Here is a 14664-nt window from a genome sequence, read left to right on the forward strand (position 1 = left end):
GCAAGGCGGAGGATTAGCCTGTTGAGCCAAGGCGCCGGCCGTGTTTATTCTTGTATTGTTTTAAATCTAAATACTGGAATTGCTAGAGAGATGCGCAATTCCATTTCTCTGAGAAGACTGAAACAGCAGTGCGAATAGTTCCAACGTTCTGGGGTTCTGGTGTTACACTGTACTGCGTTTCAGCTCCATTCTGCCTTTTGCTGTCTGTGAAGCCACGGCAAGTGTGTTAGTCCAGGTCTTCTAAGACACAGAGGCCACGGAGGGATTACTCATGCAGAGGTCTTATCAGAGAGAAAATGGAAGGGAGCCTTCAGACCCACGGAAGACTGAGCCCAGGTGAGGGAGGGGAAGGCTGGGCCAAAGAGACAGCTGTGCAGTCCCAGCTCGGGTCAGCAAGGTCACCAGAGTCACAGGGTCCAAATCAGCCTGAGATCCTGGCTGTCCTGGGAGGGGCCTGCTCCTGGGGTGGGAGCAGAGTGTGGCCTATTCCCAGGGTCGCTTCAGAACACGCACAGTGAAGGTGCCCACAGCCTAGAAGCGGGGGCCCTTGTGCACTCTCTGGCCTCTCCAGCTGGGGGCCTGTATGGCACATTCTCGGGTCTGCACAGCAAGCTACCATTGCCTTCGCCACGCGTTCCTCACCTGTGAGAGATGGTGACAGACTACCGCGGAAGGCTACGGTGAAGCAGGAGCATGGCATTAAGGTGCTCGGGATGGAGAAGATTCTCCTTGGTCCTCTAGGTCTCTGTTTTTCCTCAGAGGTGACTGTTTTAGATGCAACACTGATTAGGCAGAAAATCTTCCTCCACGACAGCAGATCACAGGGTAAATGTTGGTGAACGTGTGCTCTGTGGACCAGCACCGTTAGCATCACCTGGGAGCTGGTTACAGCTGCAGGGCCCAGAGCCCCCTCCCTGACCTCCGGAGTCAGAATCTGTGTGTGTGTGTGGGGGGGTGTGTGTGTGTGGCTGACGCTGGCTTTGAAGGGCCAGGAAGTCTTCATCCTGCACAGGCAGTCTGAGAAGCACTGCTCTCAACACAAATCATTCTTATTTCTTTTAGGGAGGAAAAAGGAAAAAAACAGATAAAATCTCTTCAAAAGCAGCTAGTGAATGTCAAAGAAGAACGGCAAGCTGAAGCTCAGGTAAGAATTACCTGGCCAGCGCCAAAATTACGGAACTAAAGCCGCTATACGGAAGCCATCTCTCTCAAGCAAGGAGAAGTTATGTATGAAAAACTGTTGTGACGACTGTGGTGGCTTTGCCATTGGAAAAATAAAGAGAGCAACTGGAGAGCTGGCCTGTTGGGAACAGAGTTCCTACTGAGGCTCTTAGTCTGCTACCGCTCGTATCTCCCACTGGCCACACCGCCCACTCCTCCTTGCCTGGCCTCAGGCACTCTCCCATAATGTAACATCCCAGATGGGAACGGATGACTGCTGAGCACATTACAAACTCCCTGATACATGATGCTGAGGTGTAGCGATGTCCTTAACCATCATGACCACCTTTCATTTTCTCTTTCCATAAACACTTTTTGGTAATGACACTTACCCTCTTGGGTTACATTCTCAGCCTTTATGTCCAGCCCAAGTAAACTAAAGCAGAATATCACTCAGATGTGTTGTTCATCAGCAAAGGGACAGGTTAAGAAAACAGCACTGGAAGATCCAGGGCAAATCTTAGAACGAAAAACATTGATTAAGATGAAATTACACTAAATCCTTAGAGTTACTAAAAACCAGTGGTGAGGTTAAGCTTGGGAAATAAGATTAGGAAGTACTAAGAGACCAGTGGGACACAAAAGGATGCCAGCAATTAGGATGACCAGCTTTACATCACTTGGACGTAAAGGAGCAAATGCCCAAGATCGGAAGCTTCCTGACAATGCCCTAGGTAAGGAGTCGTGGGGCCAGCATTGTGGTGCAGTGGGTTTAGCCTCTGCTGGCAATGCTGGCATCCCATTTGGAGTGCTGGTTCGAGTCGCAGATGCTGTACTTTGTTTTTTAAAAAAATTTTTTTTAAATTTATTTGACAGGTAGTTACAGACAGTGAGAGAGAGAGACAGAGAGAAAGGTCTTCCCTCTGTTGGTTCACTCCTCAAATGACCGCCACGGCCGGCGCTGCACTGATCTGAAGCTAGGAGCCAGGTGCCTCCTCCTGGTCTCCCAAGTGGGTGCAGGAGCCCAAGCACTTGGGCCATCCTCCACTGGCCCCCAGGCCACAGCAGAGAGCTGGACCGGAAGAGGAGCAACCGGGACTAGAACCCGGCGCCCATATGGAATGCCGGTGCCGCAGGCGGAGGATTAACCAAGTGAGCCACGGCGCTGGCTGCTGCTGCACTTCTGATACAGCTTACTGCTGATGTGTCCAGGAGGGCAGTGGGTGATGACCCAAGTGCTTGGGCCCCTCCCGTGTGCTAACTAGTATGGAGTTCTGGGTTTCTGGTTTCAGTGGCTGTTGTATCCATCTGGGGAGTGTACCAGCAGATGGAAGATCTCTCTGTCTCTCTCTGTCTCTCTCTCTCTGTCTCTCTCTCTGTCACTCTGCCCTTCAAATAAATAAGTAAATCTTTAAAAGAAAAAAAAAAGAAGTCACAAAGGAAAAAAATGCATTTCTATCAAACTACTGAACGTCAAAATACCCAGCAAGGTAACGACAAAGCAGCATTTTTATGAAATTGTAATTGCACACACACACAAAAAAAGAGGACAAAGGTCTATATGCAGAAATTGTTTTCATACATCAGCAAGACACTTAGAATAGGAAGTTGAACAAATATATTCTTTGCAATAGCATCAAAAATATCAACTATCCAGCTTTCACTTCAGTACCCCCATTACATCAACAAAGTATGCAGAACGTCTTCACAGAATACTGTAAAACAGTATTGAAAATTAAATAATGAATTAGTGGAAGGATAGACTGTTCTTGCTTATGGATTGGATGAATCAATATTATAAAGATGTCAGTGCTTCCAAACTTGATCTATAAATTAAATACAATCCCAATCAGAATCCTGATTGGAATCTATTCTTTCATTTATTTTACTTTTTTATTTATTTTATATTTTTATTAAAAATTTACTTATTTATTTGAAGATCAGAGTTACACAGAGAGAGTAGAGGCAGAGAGAAAGAGAGGTCTTCAATCCGATGGTTAAGCCCCCAAATTGGTCTCAATGGCTGGAGCTGCACCAATCCAAAGCCAGGAGCCAGGAGCTTCTTCTGGGTCTCCCACGTGGGTGCAGGGGCCCAAGCACCCAGGCCATCTTCCACTGCTGTCCCAGGCCATAGCAGAGAAATAGATCAGAGGTGGAGCAGCTGGGTCTCAAACCGGTGCCCATATGGGATGCTGGCGCTTCAGGCCAGGGCGTTAACCCTCTGCGCCACAGTGCTGGCCCCTGTTTTACTTTTTTAAAAGATTTATTTATTGAGGCCAGTGCTGATTTATTTATTTATTTGAAAGGCAGAATTACATAGAGAGAGGCAGAGAGAGAGGGAGAGAGATCTGCCATCTGCTCGTTCACTTCCCAAATGGCCTCAACAGCTGAAGCTGCGCCAATCTGAAGCCAGGAGCCAGGAGCTTCTTCCAGGTCTCCCATGAGGGTGCAGGGGCCCAGGCATTAGACCATCTTACACTGCTTTCCCAGACCATTAGCAGAGAACTAGATCAGAGTGGAGCAGCTGAAACATGAACCAGCGCCCATATGGGATGCTGGTGCAGCAGGTGGAGGCTTTGCCCACTATGCCATGGTACCAGCCCCTATTCATTATCTTTAAGAAACTTGACACACTCACTCTAAAATTTATATGCAAATACAAAGGGCTAAAAATAGTCAAGACTGTATTGACGGGGAACAAGGGGGATGGAGTTGCTTTTTAGAATTTTTAGAATTATTATATAGCTGTACTTATTAAAACATTGTCTGTTGATGCAAGGATTGACAAATAAGAGCAACTGAACAGAACAAGAACCATTACAGGTTTTGACAGAGATGGCACTGTTGTCCTTGTGGGTGAGAAGTCTCCATCCAGGTGCTTGTCTCTGAAGCAAGAGGAGACGTAGGTAAAGGTCAGCAGAGGAACAAGATTTATTTGCATGAAGAATGAAAGTACACACTCAAGTGGGAGTGCAGGGACACATGAAGGTGAGTTCACTCAGTGAGACTTGGGTTGGACCTGTATATGGAGGCATAGTGGGTGGTACCGGACAGGGCTTACTTGAATATTTATAGGGAGCAGAATCTAGGGCAGAGTTTGAGTACCGCCCATTTCCTTGTCCTCTTTTGGAATCTCCGAAGTGTCATGGCACCAAGTGCATGACGGGAGTAGGCATGTTGGCCATTGTAGTCTTGTTATAATGCTGTTATAATTAGCTGAAGGTCTCTGTGGAGATGCAGTCAGTACCCATCTTGGTTCTCTTTGGCCGGTGCTGGTTCAGGGCAGCAGTTTTGCAGAAACTGCAGTTCCCCTCTGCATGGAAGGCGGGGGTTTGGTCAAAGAAGGCAGGGCTGCAGGGAAAGCTTGCAAAGCCACAGGAAGTACATGCTTGAGAGGAAGTGTGGAGGTGCACCCAACAAGGTACACGTGTGAGGCAGGGAGCAGATTATGGACAGCCTTACAAGGCAGGCTTTTCTGGGCAAACATCATCAGTGAGGGCCATGTAGGTGGGCAAATTCACCATTTAAGAAATTTGTGTTGTCCTTGAGTCAGGGTTTGGAGCCGTGTTGAATTTCTAAGCCCTTTCTTGGCCTGATAGTGCTACATTTAGACTACCCAGACCTATGACTTTTCTTGAACCTTGAGTTTCTTAAAGTAGTTGCCTTTACCTCACCTTGCTGCCTCCAGCATGTTCAATAAAGCTTTCCAGTGCCGGAGCTGCCACTGAAGTATTTGGTGTAGGGAAGCTATTACCAAAATAAGCTGGGGCAAGCATTGTGGCTCAGCAGGTTAAGCTGTGGCTTGTGATGCTGGGATCCCATGTCGGAGTGCCAGTTCCAGACTTCTGACCCGGCTTCCTGCTAAAGCACCTGGAATGGAAACGGGTGATGGCCAACTACTTTGGCCCCAGCTACCCATGTGGGAGATCCAGAAGGAGCTCTTTGCTTCTGGCTTTAGCCTGGCCCAGCCCTCCAAGCCATACTCCATTTTTCTCCTCTGGGCACCCCTATGCATGTTACCCAGCTCTTCATGCAGCTCCTCAGCCTCGTGCACTCTAATGATTCTTCCCACTTTTTTGGTTTTGTTTCTCCCAGATGTAGGATGAGTTTCAAAGAGAATAAGTGGAGGTGACTGTGATGATCTGTAGGCTCCAAGATGGGTTAAAGAGTTAAATGAAGATAGAAGGCACGCTGGCTAAATTTGTAGGTGGTGCAAAACTGTAATAAGTATTAGATATCAGAACTCAAAACCCCATCAATGAGTGCAACACAGAACTGACTCCACAAGGTTCAGAGGTGAAACTGAAACCCTCATTTTGGTTAGAAAAAGCTTGTAAACTGGAAATTGTGACGATCCCACTTGTTTTCAACAATTTCATTAGAGGCTTAGTGTGAAGTTCTAATATGAGTACCTGAGATTAGGACCCACCACTAGTTGCGGAAGGAACAACAAGTTGAAAAGGTGCCTGTCGGGGCCGGCACTGTGGTGTAGTGGATAAAACCACTGCCTGCAGTGCTGCCATCCCACATGGGCACTGGTTTGGGTCCTGGCTACTCCACTTCCAATCCAGCTCTCTGTCATGGCCTGGGAAAGCAGCAGAAGATGGCCCAAGTGCTTGGGCCCCTGCACCCATTTTGGAGACCTGGAAGAAGCTCCAGGTTCCTGGCTTTGGATTGGCCCAGCTCTGGCTGATGCAGCCATTTGAGGAGTGAACAGCAGGCAGAAGACCTCTCTTTCTCCCTCTCCCTCTGCCTCTGCCTCTCTGTAACTTTGCCTTTCAAATAAATAAATAAAAATCTTTTTTAAAAAGATTTTTATTTATTTATTCGAGAGCCAGAGTTACAGGCAGTGAGAGGGAGAGACAGAGAGAAAGGTCTTCCCTCCGTTGGTTCATTCCCCAAATGGCCGCAACAGCTGGAGCTGTGTCAGTCTGAAGCCAGGAGCCAGGTGCCTCCTCCCAGTCCCCCACGTGGGTGCAGGGGCCCACAGACTTGGGCTATCTTTCACTGCCTTCCCAGGCCACAGCAGAGAGCCAGACTGGAAGAGGAGCAGCTGGGACTAGAACCGGCACCCAAATGGGATGCCGGCACCGCAGGCAGAGGATCAACCCACTGTGCCACGGTGCTGGCCCCTAAATAAATAAATCTTTAAAAAAAAAGAAAGAAAGAAAGGTGCCTGCCTTCCTCAGTCTTCTCTTGACTTCTTAGAGTTTTCCTTTCCTTTTTTTTTTTTTTTTTTTTTTAATATTATTTATTTGAGAGGTAAAGTTATCTGCTGGTTTACTCCACAAATGGCTGCCGTGGCTGGAGTTGGGCTAATCCGAAGGAACCAGAAACTTATTCCGGGTCTCCCACATGGGTGCAGAGGCCCAAATACTCAGGCCATATTCAGCTGCTTTCCCAGGCACATTGGCAGGGAGCAAGACTGGAAGTGGAGCAGCCAGGACTCAAACCAGCAGCACCCCTATGGGATGCTGGCACCACAGGTGGAGGCTTAACCTATTACACCACAGCACTGGCCCCTAGAGTTTTCCTTTCAAAGTACTGCTTTTGTGGCTTGTCATCAGGGTCTTAACGACATGACAACATTTTAGCATACCTTATTGTGAAAATCCCTTGGAACCTTGTGAACAAAGCTCTCTGTTTTGATTACTGCAGTTAGTGGTCCTGTGTAGTGTTAATGCAATAGGGAAATAACTCCCCTTTCCTCTGTTGTGGTTATGATTTCTGGATGATTTTAGGTGTCACTTTTTTTTTTTTTTTTATTTACTTGAAAGAGAGAGAGTGGATGCTTCTCTCTGCTGGTTCACTCCCAAGTGCCTGCATCAGGGACCAAGAACTCGATCTGGCTTTCTCATGTTGGTGGCAGGGACCCAAATACTTGAGCCATCACATGCTGTCTTGCAGGGTGTACATTAGCAGGAAGCTGGAATAAGGAGCAGAACTGGGACTCAAACTCAGGCACTCTGATGTGGGAGGCAGGCCTCTCACGTGGCATCTTCACTGCTGCCCCAAACGTGTGCCCTTGGGTGTCACATTTCAGGAATTTACTCAGATCAGCAAGGACAGTGAGGTGTGTGGGAACTTCATTACAAAAGGAAAGATGAGGAATTGAAAAGGGAAGAGTTCAAATGGAAAGGAAAGCAGATGGTGGAACTGGAGCCTGAAGCTTTAGAAGTTTGCATTTGATTATGTTTGATCCCACGAGATCTGTTGAGCTCAGACTTTGCTCATAGACTTCTAGAATCAGTCAGTATTCTTAGTCACAGCCAGCCAGCCAGATAGAAATGTCAGTTTAAAATACAGCTATGTTTTTGTCTGGGACTTTTATCACTTTCCATTTTCCTTTTTCCGTTCCACAAAACAGGCAACCTGAAGTATAAAGTAAGTTCCAGCTCCTCAGGATAGAAGCTTCTAAAACTCCAGGAAGTAGTATCCCTTCTCTGCCTGTGTTCAGTTGTGAAAACAGACGCTACCATTAAAAGCCTTTGGCTCACATTTCTGTGGCGGCCATCAGAGCCCTGTTAATTTGAATTGGTTGACTGCGTCTTTCCATTACTAAATCATGCTTCTCGGGATTCAAATAACAAGTCCAGAAGTCCAGGTCTGGAGGCAGTTTCAATTTGAAAATCAAGTTCTGTCTGCCGTTAAAAACCCACAAAAATGTAGCCCCAGTTAGGCCTGGATCCTGGGAAAGCTGCAGACACCATGGACAGCCAGGATTATAGGTTGTTGGGAAGGCAAGTCTTTTCTTAGTGAAGTCTTAGAAGGAATTCATATAACTGAAGCCCCTTGGCCTGTAACCCAGTGCTTTTAGTCTGGCTCTTGTGGCACACTGGGGAACTGAGGAAATGAGTGGCATTCAGTTCACTTAGTAGTATGGCTGATCAGGGTTTTACCAGCACTAACCAGCCTGTCAGCATTTGATATGCTCCTCCATTTTTCCACATCATCACCGTGGAGGACCATACAATTGTGCAAACCAGCAACACAGAAAGAAATCAGAGCAATCAGAGGCCCATGGCAATGGCATTAAAACCAGAGGCCTTTGGCCTGGCACAGCCAATGTTGTATGCATTACAAACAGTTACATAGCACAACACCTTCTGTGTACCACAGGCAGAAACTTCGAGCATTTTCATTCTGCATTTGAGATGTTCATATTGTTACTTTTTTTAAAAAAAAGATTTATTTATTTACTTGAAAGTCAGAGTTACACAGAAAGAGAAGGAGAGGCAGAGAGAGAGAGAGAGAGAGAGAGAGGGAGAGAGAAAGAGAGGTCTTCCATCCGCTGGTTCACTTTCCAATTGGCTGCAATGGCCAGTGCTGTGCCGATCTGAAGCCAGAAGCCAGGAGCTTTTTCTGGGTCTCCCATGTGGGTTCAGGGGCCCAAGGACTTGGGCCATCTTCTACTGCTTTCCCAGGCCATAGCAGAGAGCTGGATCGGAAGAAGAGCAGCCTGGACTCAAACTGTTGCCCATATGGGATGCTGGCACTGCAGGTGGTGGCTTTACCACAGCACTGGCCCCCATATTGTTACTTTAAAACTGTGTTTTAAAAATTTTTATCTTGTCCGGCGCTGTGGCTTAACAGGCTAATCCTCCGCCTTGCGGCGCCGGCACACTGGGTTCTAGTCCCGGTCGGGGCGCCGGATTCTGTCCCGGTTGCCCCTCTTCCAGGCCAGCTCTCTGCTATGGCCCGGGAAGGCAGTGGAGGATGGCCCAAGTGCTTGGGCCCTGCACCCCATGGGAGACCAGGAGAAGCACCTGGCTCCTGGCTTTGGATCAGCGAGATGCGCTGGCCGCAGCGGCCATTGGAGGGTGAACCAACGGCAAAAAGGAAGACCTTTCTCTCTGTCTCTCTCTCTCACTATCCACTCTGCCTGTCAAAAAAAAAATTTTTTTTTTATCTACTTGAAAGAGCAACAGAGAGAGGCAGACAGAGACAGAGATGTTTTATCTGCTGGTTCACTCCCCAAATGCCCACAACAGCCAGGGCTGGACCAGGCGGAAGCCAGAAGGCTAGAACTCTCCATCTCAGTCTCCTCTGTAGGTGGCAGGGCCCTAAGCACTGGAGCTGCTGCTTCAGAAAGCTTTATCAGGAAGCTTAATTGGAAGCAGAGTAACCAGGACTCATACTGGTACTCTGATACCTGCCGCAGTGCCCACCACCATGCTGTTACTTTGAAAGACTTAATATTCAATTTGATAAAGAAAACTGACCAGAATATGCTCTCAAGGTTTTTTCCCCTTATTTTCTTTGAGAGACACAATGAGAGACAATTCCCATTTGCTGGTTCATTCCCCAAATGTCCACAGTGGCCACAATGGGGCCAAGGCCACAGCCAGGAGCTGGGGACACAATCCAGGTCTCTCCCATGTGAGTGGCAGGGACCCAGGGTCTGCATTGGTGGGAAACTGGAGTCAGGAGCTGGAGCTGGATATTGAACCCAGGTGCTCTGATGTGGGACATGGGCATTTTAACTGCAAGGTTAAGTGCTTGCTCCTTGAGTTTTTGAATGTGTATTTTTATATGGACACTGTCTAGTGGATACATAACTGTCCAATACTTCAGATTCTGTGAGAAACAGGTCTGCTGTTATTAATACAGGCTGAGATTGTCTGAAAAGGGTTTTATGTATTCCAGTTACCCTTTAAGCTGGACCTTAAAGAAGGTCTAAGAGATTAAATAGATGAAAGGATTCCAGTCGATGAAGTGAAACCGTCACAGTATCACTTTAACACAAGTCTTCCTAAACAGGCAAACCTTATCACTGACTGTATAACAATTTGGAAATACAAGGGAGGGAGTAGAAGGAAATAGAAAATGAGAGGAGTGGGGAGAGAAGCTAATGTAGAAAAAAGAGGCAAAAAGGATGTTTCTTTTTTTCTTTTGAAGATTTATTTATTTGTTTGAAAGTCAGGGTTACAGAGAGAGGGAGAGACAGGCAGGTCCTCCTTCTGCTGGTTCACAACCCAGGTAGCTGCAATAGCCAAGACTTGGCCAGGCCAAAGCCAGGAGCCAGGAGCTACTTTGAGCTCTCCCACCAGGTAGCAGGGCCCCAAACACTTGGGCTATCTTCAGCTGCATTTCTCAGGTGCATCATCAGGGAGCTGGATTGGGAGTGACACAGCCGGATCTCGAACTGGTGCCCATGTGAGATGATAGTGCTGCAAGCCGCGGCTTAACCTGCCACACCACAGTGCTGACCTCAGAAAGGACATTTCTTAACATTAATAAACATTCATTGAACTCCTCAATTGTTATGAGCACTGGTAGAATTTTACCGATGCAAAAATAGGCTTAAAGAAGTTAAATAATTTTCCCACTGATCCTACAAATTGCAAGAGGATATAAAGTACTAAGACATATTAGCATCATCAACTGGGCTTGCAGCATATTCTCTGGCCAGAGATACTCATCTATTTGGTATTGTGCCATTATAGTTACAATAATTACAGTACAATTGGAATGATTCTATAGAGTTATATACAGAAGTCAGACAAAAGACCTTGAAGAATTCCTTTGTGATTAATCTTCAGGACCTATGCTCCTTTAAGCTCTGTCTACATTTAATTGTGGATAATTTTGGCCAATTTCAACTTTATTTCTTCCAGTAGTTACTTAAAACTAATTCCACCCAGCTTACATGCTAAGATTAAAGGTGGTCTATGGGGCATGCATTGTGGTTCCATGGGTTAAGCTGCTGCTTGGGCTGCCTGTATCCTATATTAGAGTGCTTGTTTTGTGTCCCTGCTACTCCACTTCTGATGCAGCTTCCTGCTAATATGCCTTCCTGGAAGGCAAGAGATGATGGCTCAAGTGCTTGGTCCCCTGTCACCCACATGAGAGACATGGATCAAGTTCCTCCCGGCTTCACCTGATGTAGCACTGGCTGTTGTGAGTTGTTGTGAGATCTTCCATCTCTGTCTCTCCCTTCCTCTGTCTTTCTGACTTGCTAATAAATAAATAAATGAATCTTTAATAAAAAATTAAAGGTCGTTTATATTTAGAGAAACATAAATCTCTTATTGGAGCCATGCATTTTTGTGATTAGTTGTAAAGCAATACTTTAAAAAGTTCATGGAGGGGTGAATGTTTAGCTTAGCGGTTAAGATTCTGTGTTCATGGCCAGCGCTGCGGCTCACTAGGCTAATCCTCCGCCTGCGGCACCGGCACACCGAGTTCTAGTCCCGGTCAGGGCACCAGATTCTGTCCCAGTTGCTCCTCAGTGGGCTGGCTGCAGCGATCATTGTGGGGTGAACCAACGGAAGAGGAAGACCTTTCTCTTTGTCTCTCTCTCTCACTGTCCACTCTGCCTGTCAAAAAAATGAATTAAAAAAAAAGAAAAGATTCTGTGTCCACGGGTTTGTGTTTCGGTGCAGCAGGTTAAGCCTCTGCCTGTGATGTCAGCATCCTATATGGGCACAGGTTCAAGATCGGGCTGCTCCATTTCCAAGCCAGCTTCCTGCTAATGGCCTGGGAAAAGGAGCAGAAGATGGCCCAAGTGATTGGGCCTCTTCTAGGAGGTCCAAGAAACTCCAGGCTTTGTCCTGGCCGAGCTCTAAGGCTGTTGTAGCCATTTGGGGAGTGAACCAGCAGATGGAAGAGCTCTCTCTCTGTCTCCCGTATCCGAGTACCAGTTGAGTCCTGGCTGCACTGCTTCCAATCAGCTGCCTGCCGTGCACCTGGGAGGCAACAGATGATGGCTCAAGAGTTTGATTCCCTGCCATGGATGTAGGAAACCTGGATGGAGTTCTGATCTTCTGGCTTTGGCTTGGCCCAGCCCTGGCTATTGCAGGCATCTGAGGAATGAACTAGCCAATGGAAGGTCTCTCTCTTTCAAGTAGATAAAAAGAAAAGAAAAGAAAAGAAAAGAAAAGAAAAGAAAAGAAAAGAAAAGAAAAGAAAAGAAAAGAAAAGTTACACATACTGCAAGCTCCATGAGGGCAGCACTGGGGCTGTGTAGATCTCTGCTGTAGTCCATGCCTGGGACTGAAGAAATGTATTATTTATTTATTTAACTGGTAGAGTTATAGACAGTGAGAGAGAGAGAGAGACAGAGAAAGGTCTTCCTTCCGTTAGTTCACTCCCCAAATGGCCGCTATGGCTGGCGCTGTGCTGATCCGAAGCCAGGAGTCAGGTGCTTCTCCCCAGTCTCCCATGCGGGTGCAGGGGCCCAAACACTTGGGCCATGCTCTACCGCCCTCCCGGGCCACAGCAGAGAGCTGGACTGGAAGAGGAGCAACTGGGACTAGAACCCGGCACCCATATTGGATGCCAGTGCCGCAGGCGGAGGATTAACCAAGTGAGCCATAGCGCCCCAAAAATGTCTTTTCTTAATGAATATGGAGACCTGAAAATTGCCAAGCAATGGGCAACCTGCAGAGCTTTCACACGTATTCACAATGAATCCTTATACAGCCAGCCTTCATGTATGGGTTTCACATCTGTGGATTCAACCAACTATGGATGAAAAATATTGGAGAAAAAATCCCATCTGTGCTGTATGCAATTTTAAAAAATATTTATTTTATTTGAAAGAGTTACAGAGAGGAGCTGGCGCTGTGGCACAGTGGGTTAATGCCCTGGCCTGAAGCACCGGCACCCATATGGGCACTGGTTTGAGTCCCGGCTGCTTCTCTTCTGATCCAGCTCTCTGCTATTGCCTGGGAAAGCAGTAGAAGATGGCCCAAGTCCTTGGGCCCCCTGCACACACATGGGAGACCTGGAGGAAGCTCCTGGCTCCTGGCTTCAGATCAGTGTAGCTCCAGCCATTGCATCCAACTGGGGAGTGAACCATCAGATGGAAGACCCCTCTCTCTCTCTCTCTCTCTCTCTCTCTCTCTCTCGTTGCTGTTGATTTCTTTCCTGAGAGGATTCGTTCTGAGAGGAGGAGCGTGGTGGGGGTAAGAGGCGCGGAGTCACCACACAGACCCTGGAAGTTGGGTGAAAGCGGGCCAGAGACGAGCAGCCCACAGACTCGTTTATTTCAGTTGGTATAACAGCTTATATAGCCAAGACAGCCAATCCGGTCAAGGGGTGGTCTATGCCCTAACCAATCACAGCCTGTTGCCAGGCAGACTCCGTTGCCAGGTGGGTTTCAAAGCCATTCCTGAGTAACTAATGCTCGCTTGCCAGCAGCCATCTTGGCAAGGCCTTCTCATTCCACCACACTATCTCTCTCTCTTTCTCTGCCTCTCCTCTCTCTGTGTAACTCTGACTTTCAAATAAATAAATAATACATCTTAAAAAAAAAAAAAGAGTTACAGAGAGAGAGAGAGAGAGAGAGATCTTCCATCCTCTGGTTCACTCCCAGTCCCTCACATGAGTTTAGGGTTCCAAGTACTTGGGTCATCTTCTGTTGCTTTCCCAGGCACATTAGCAGGGAGCAAGATCAGAAGTGGAGTAGCCGGGACTCAAACCACTGCCCATATGGGATGCTGGTGCTGTGTTGGCAGCTTAACTTGCTACACAACAGCGCAGCCCCAAGCTTTGCTCTTTTAAAAAGAAAATATTTATTTATTTGAGAGGCAGAGAGAGAGAAAGTAAGAAAGTAGTTCCCATCCTTTAGTTTATTCCCCAAATGCTCCTAACAGGTAGCCAAGGCTGGGTTAGACCGGAGCCAGGAGCCAGGAACTCAATCCAGGTCTCCCATGTGAGCAGCAGGAACCCAATGACTTGAGCCATCAGCACTGTCTGCCAGAGTTTGCATCAGAGCTGGAGTCAGGAGCCAGAGTGAGGTCTGGAACCAAGGTATTCTATTATAGATGCAGGCTTCTGATACACACCGGCATCTGATACAGACACAGGCATCTGACAGATGCAGGTGCCAGGACTGTGAGGCTAGATGTCTGTCCTTAGCTTAGCTTTTACATTTACAAATCAACAGGGAACTGGATCTATTTTCCTGTTATCACAGTCTGGGAGAGCTAGTCAATGATCATGAATAGTATAAATGAAAATGAAACATAACAAATAGTTCTTTTTTTTTTTTTTTTTTTTTTGACAGGCAGAGTGGATAGTGAGAGAGAGAGAGACAGAGAGAAAGGTCCTCCTTTTTGCCATTGGTTTACCCTCCAATGGCCGCTGTGGCCGGCGCATCTCGCTGATCCAAAGCCAGGAGCCAGGTGCTTCTCCTGGTCTCCCATGCGGGTGCAGGGCCCAAGGACTTGGGCCATCTTCCACTGCACTCCTGGGCCACAGCAGAGAGCTGGCCTGGAAGAGGGGCAACCGGGATAGAATCCGGAGCCCCAACCGGGACTAGAACCCGGTGTGCCGGCGCCGCAAGGCAGAGGATTAGCCTGTTAAGCCATGGCGCCGGCCACATAACAAATAGTTCTTTTGTGTTTTTTTGTTTGTTTGTTTTTGTATTTTTGACAGGCAGAGTGGACAGTGAGAGAGAGAGGCAGAGAGAAAGGTCTTCCTTTGCCGTTGGTTCACCCTCCAATGGCCGCCGCGGCTGGCGCGCTGCGGCCGGCGCACCGCGCCGATCCGATGGCA

At 47.4% G+C, this 14664-nt stretch overlaps 1 protein-coding gene across 1 annotated transcript in view; it reads left to right on the top strand.

Moving 5' to 3' along the window:
- Positions 1-14664, top strand: part of IQCG (IQ motif containing G) — a 45936-nt gene that overhangs the window by 16132 nt on the left and 15140 nt on the right. The window contains exon 6 of the mRNA XM_062209365.1: positions 1063-1144. Within this exon, the coding sequence (XP_062065349.1) occupies positions 1063-1144 (82 nt within the window). The remainder of the gene's footprint in view (positions 1-1062; positions 1145-14664) is intronic.

The sequence above is a fragment of the Lepus europaeus genome, chromosome 2 (genome assembly GCF_033115175.1).
Source record: "Lepus europaeus isolate LE1 chromosome 2, mLepTim1.pri, whole genome shotgun sequence".
Lineage (NCBI taxonomy): Eukaryota > Metazoa > Chordata > Mammalia > Lagomorpha > Leporidae > Lepus > Lepus europaeus.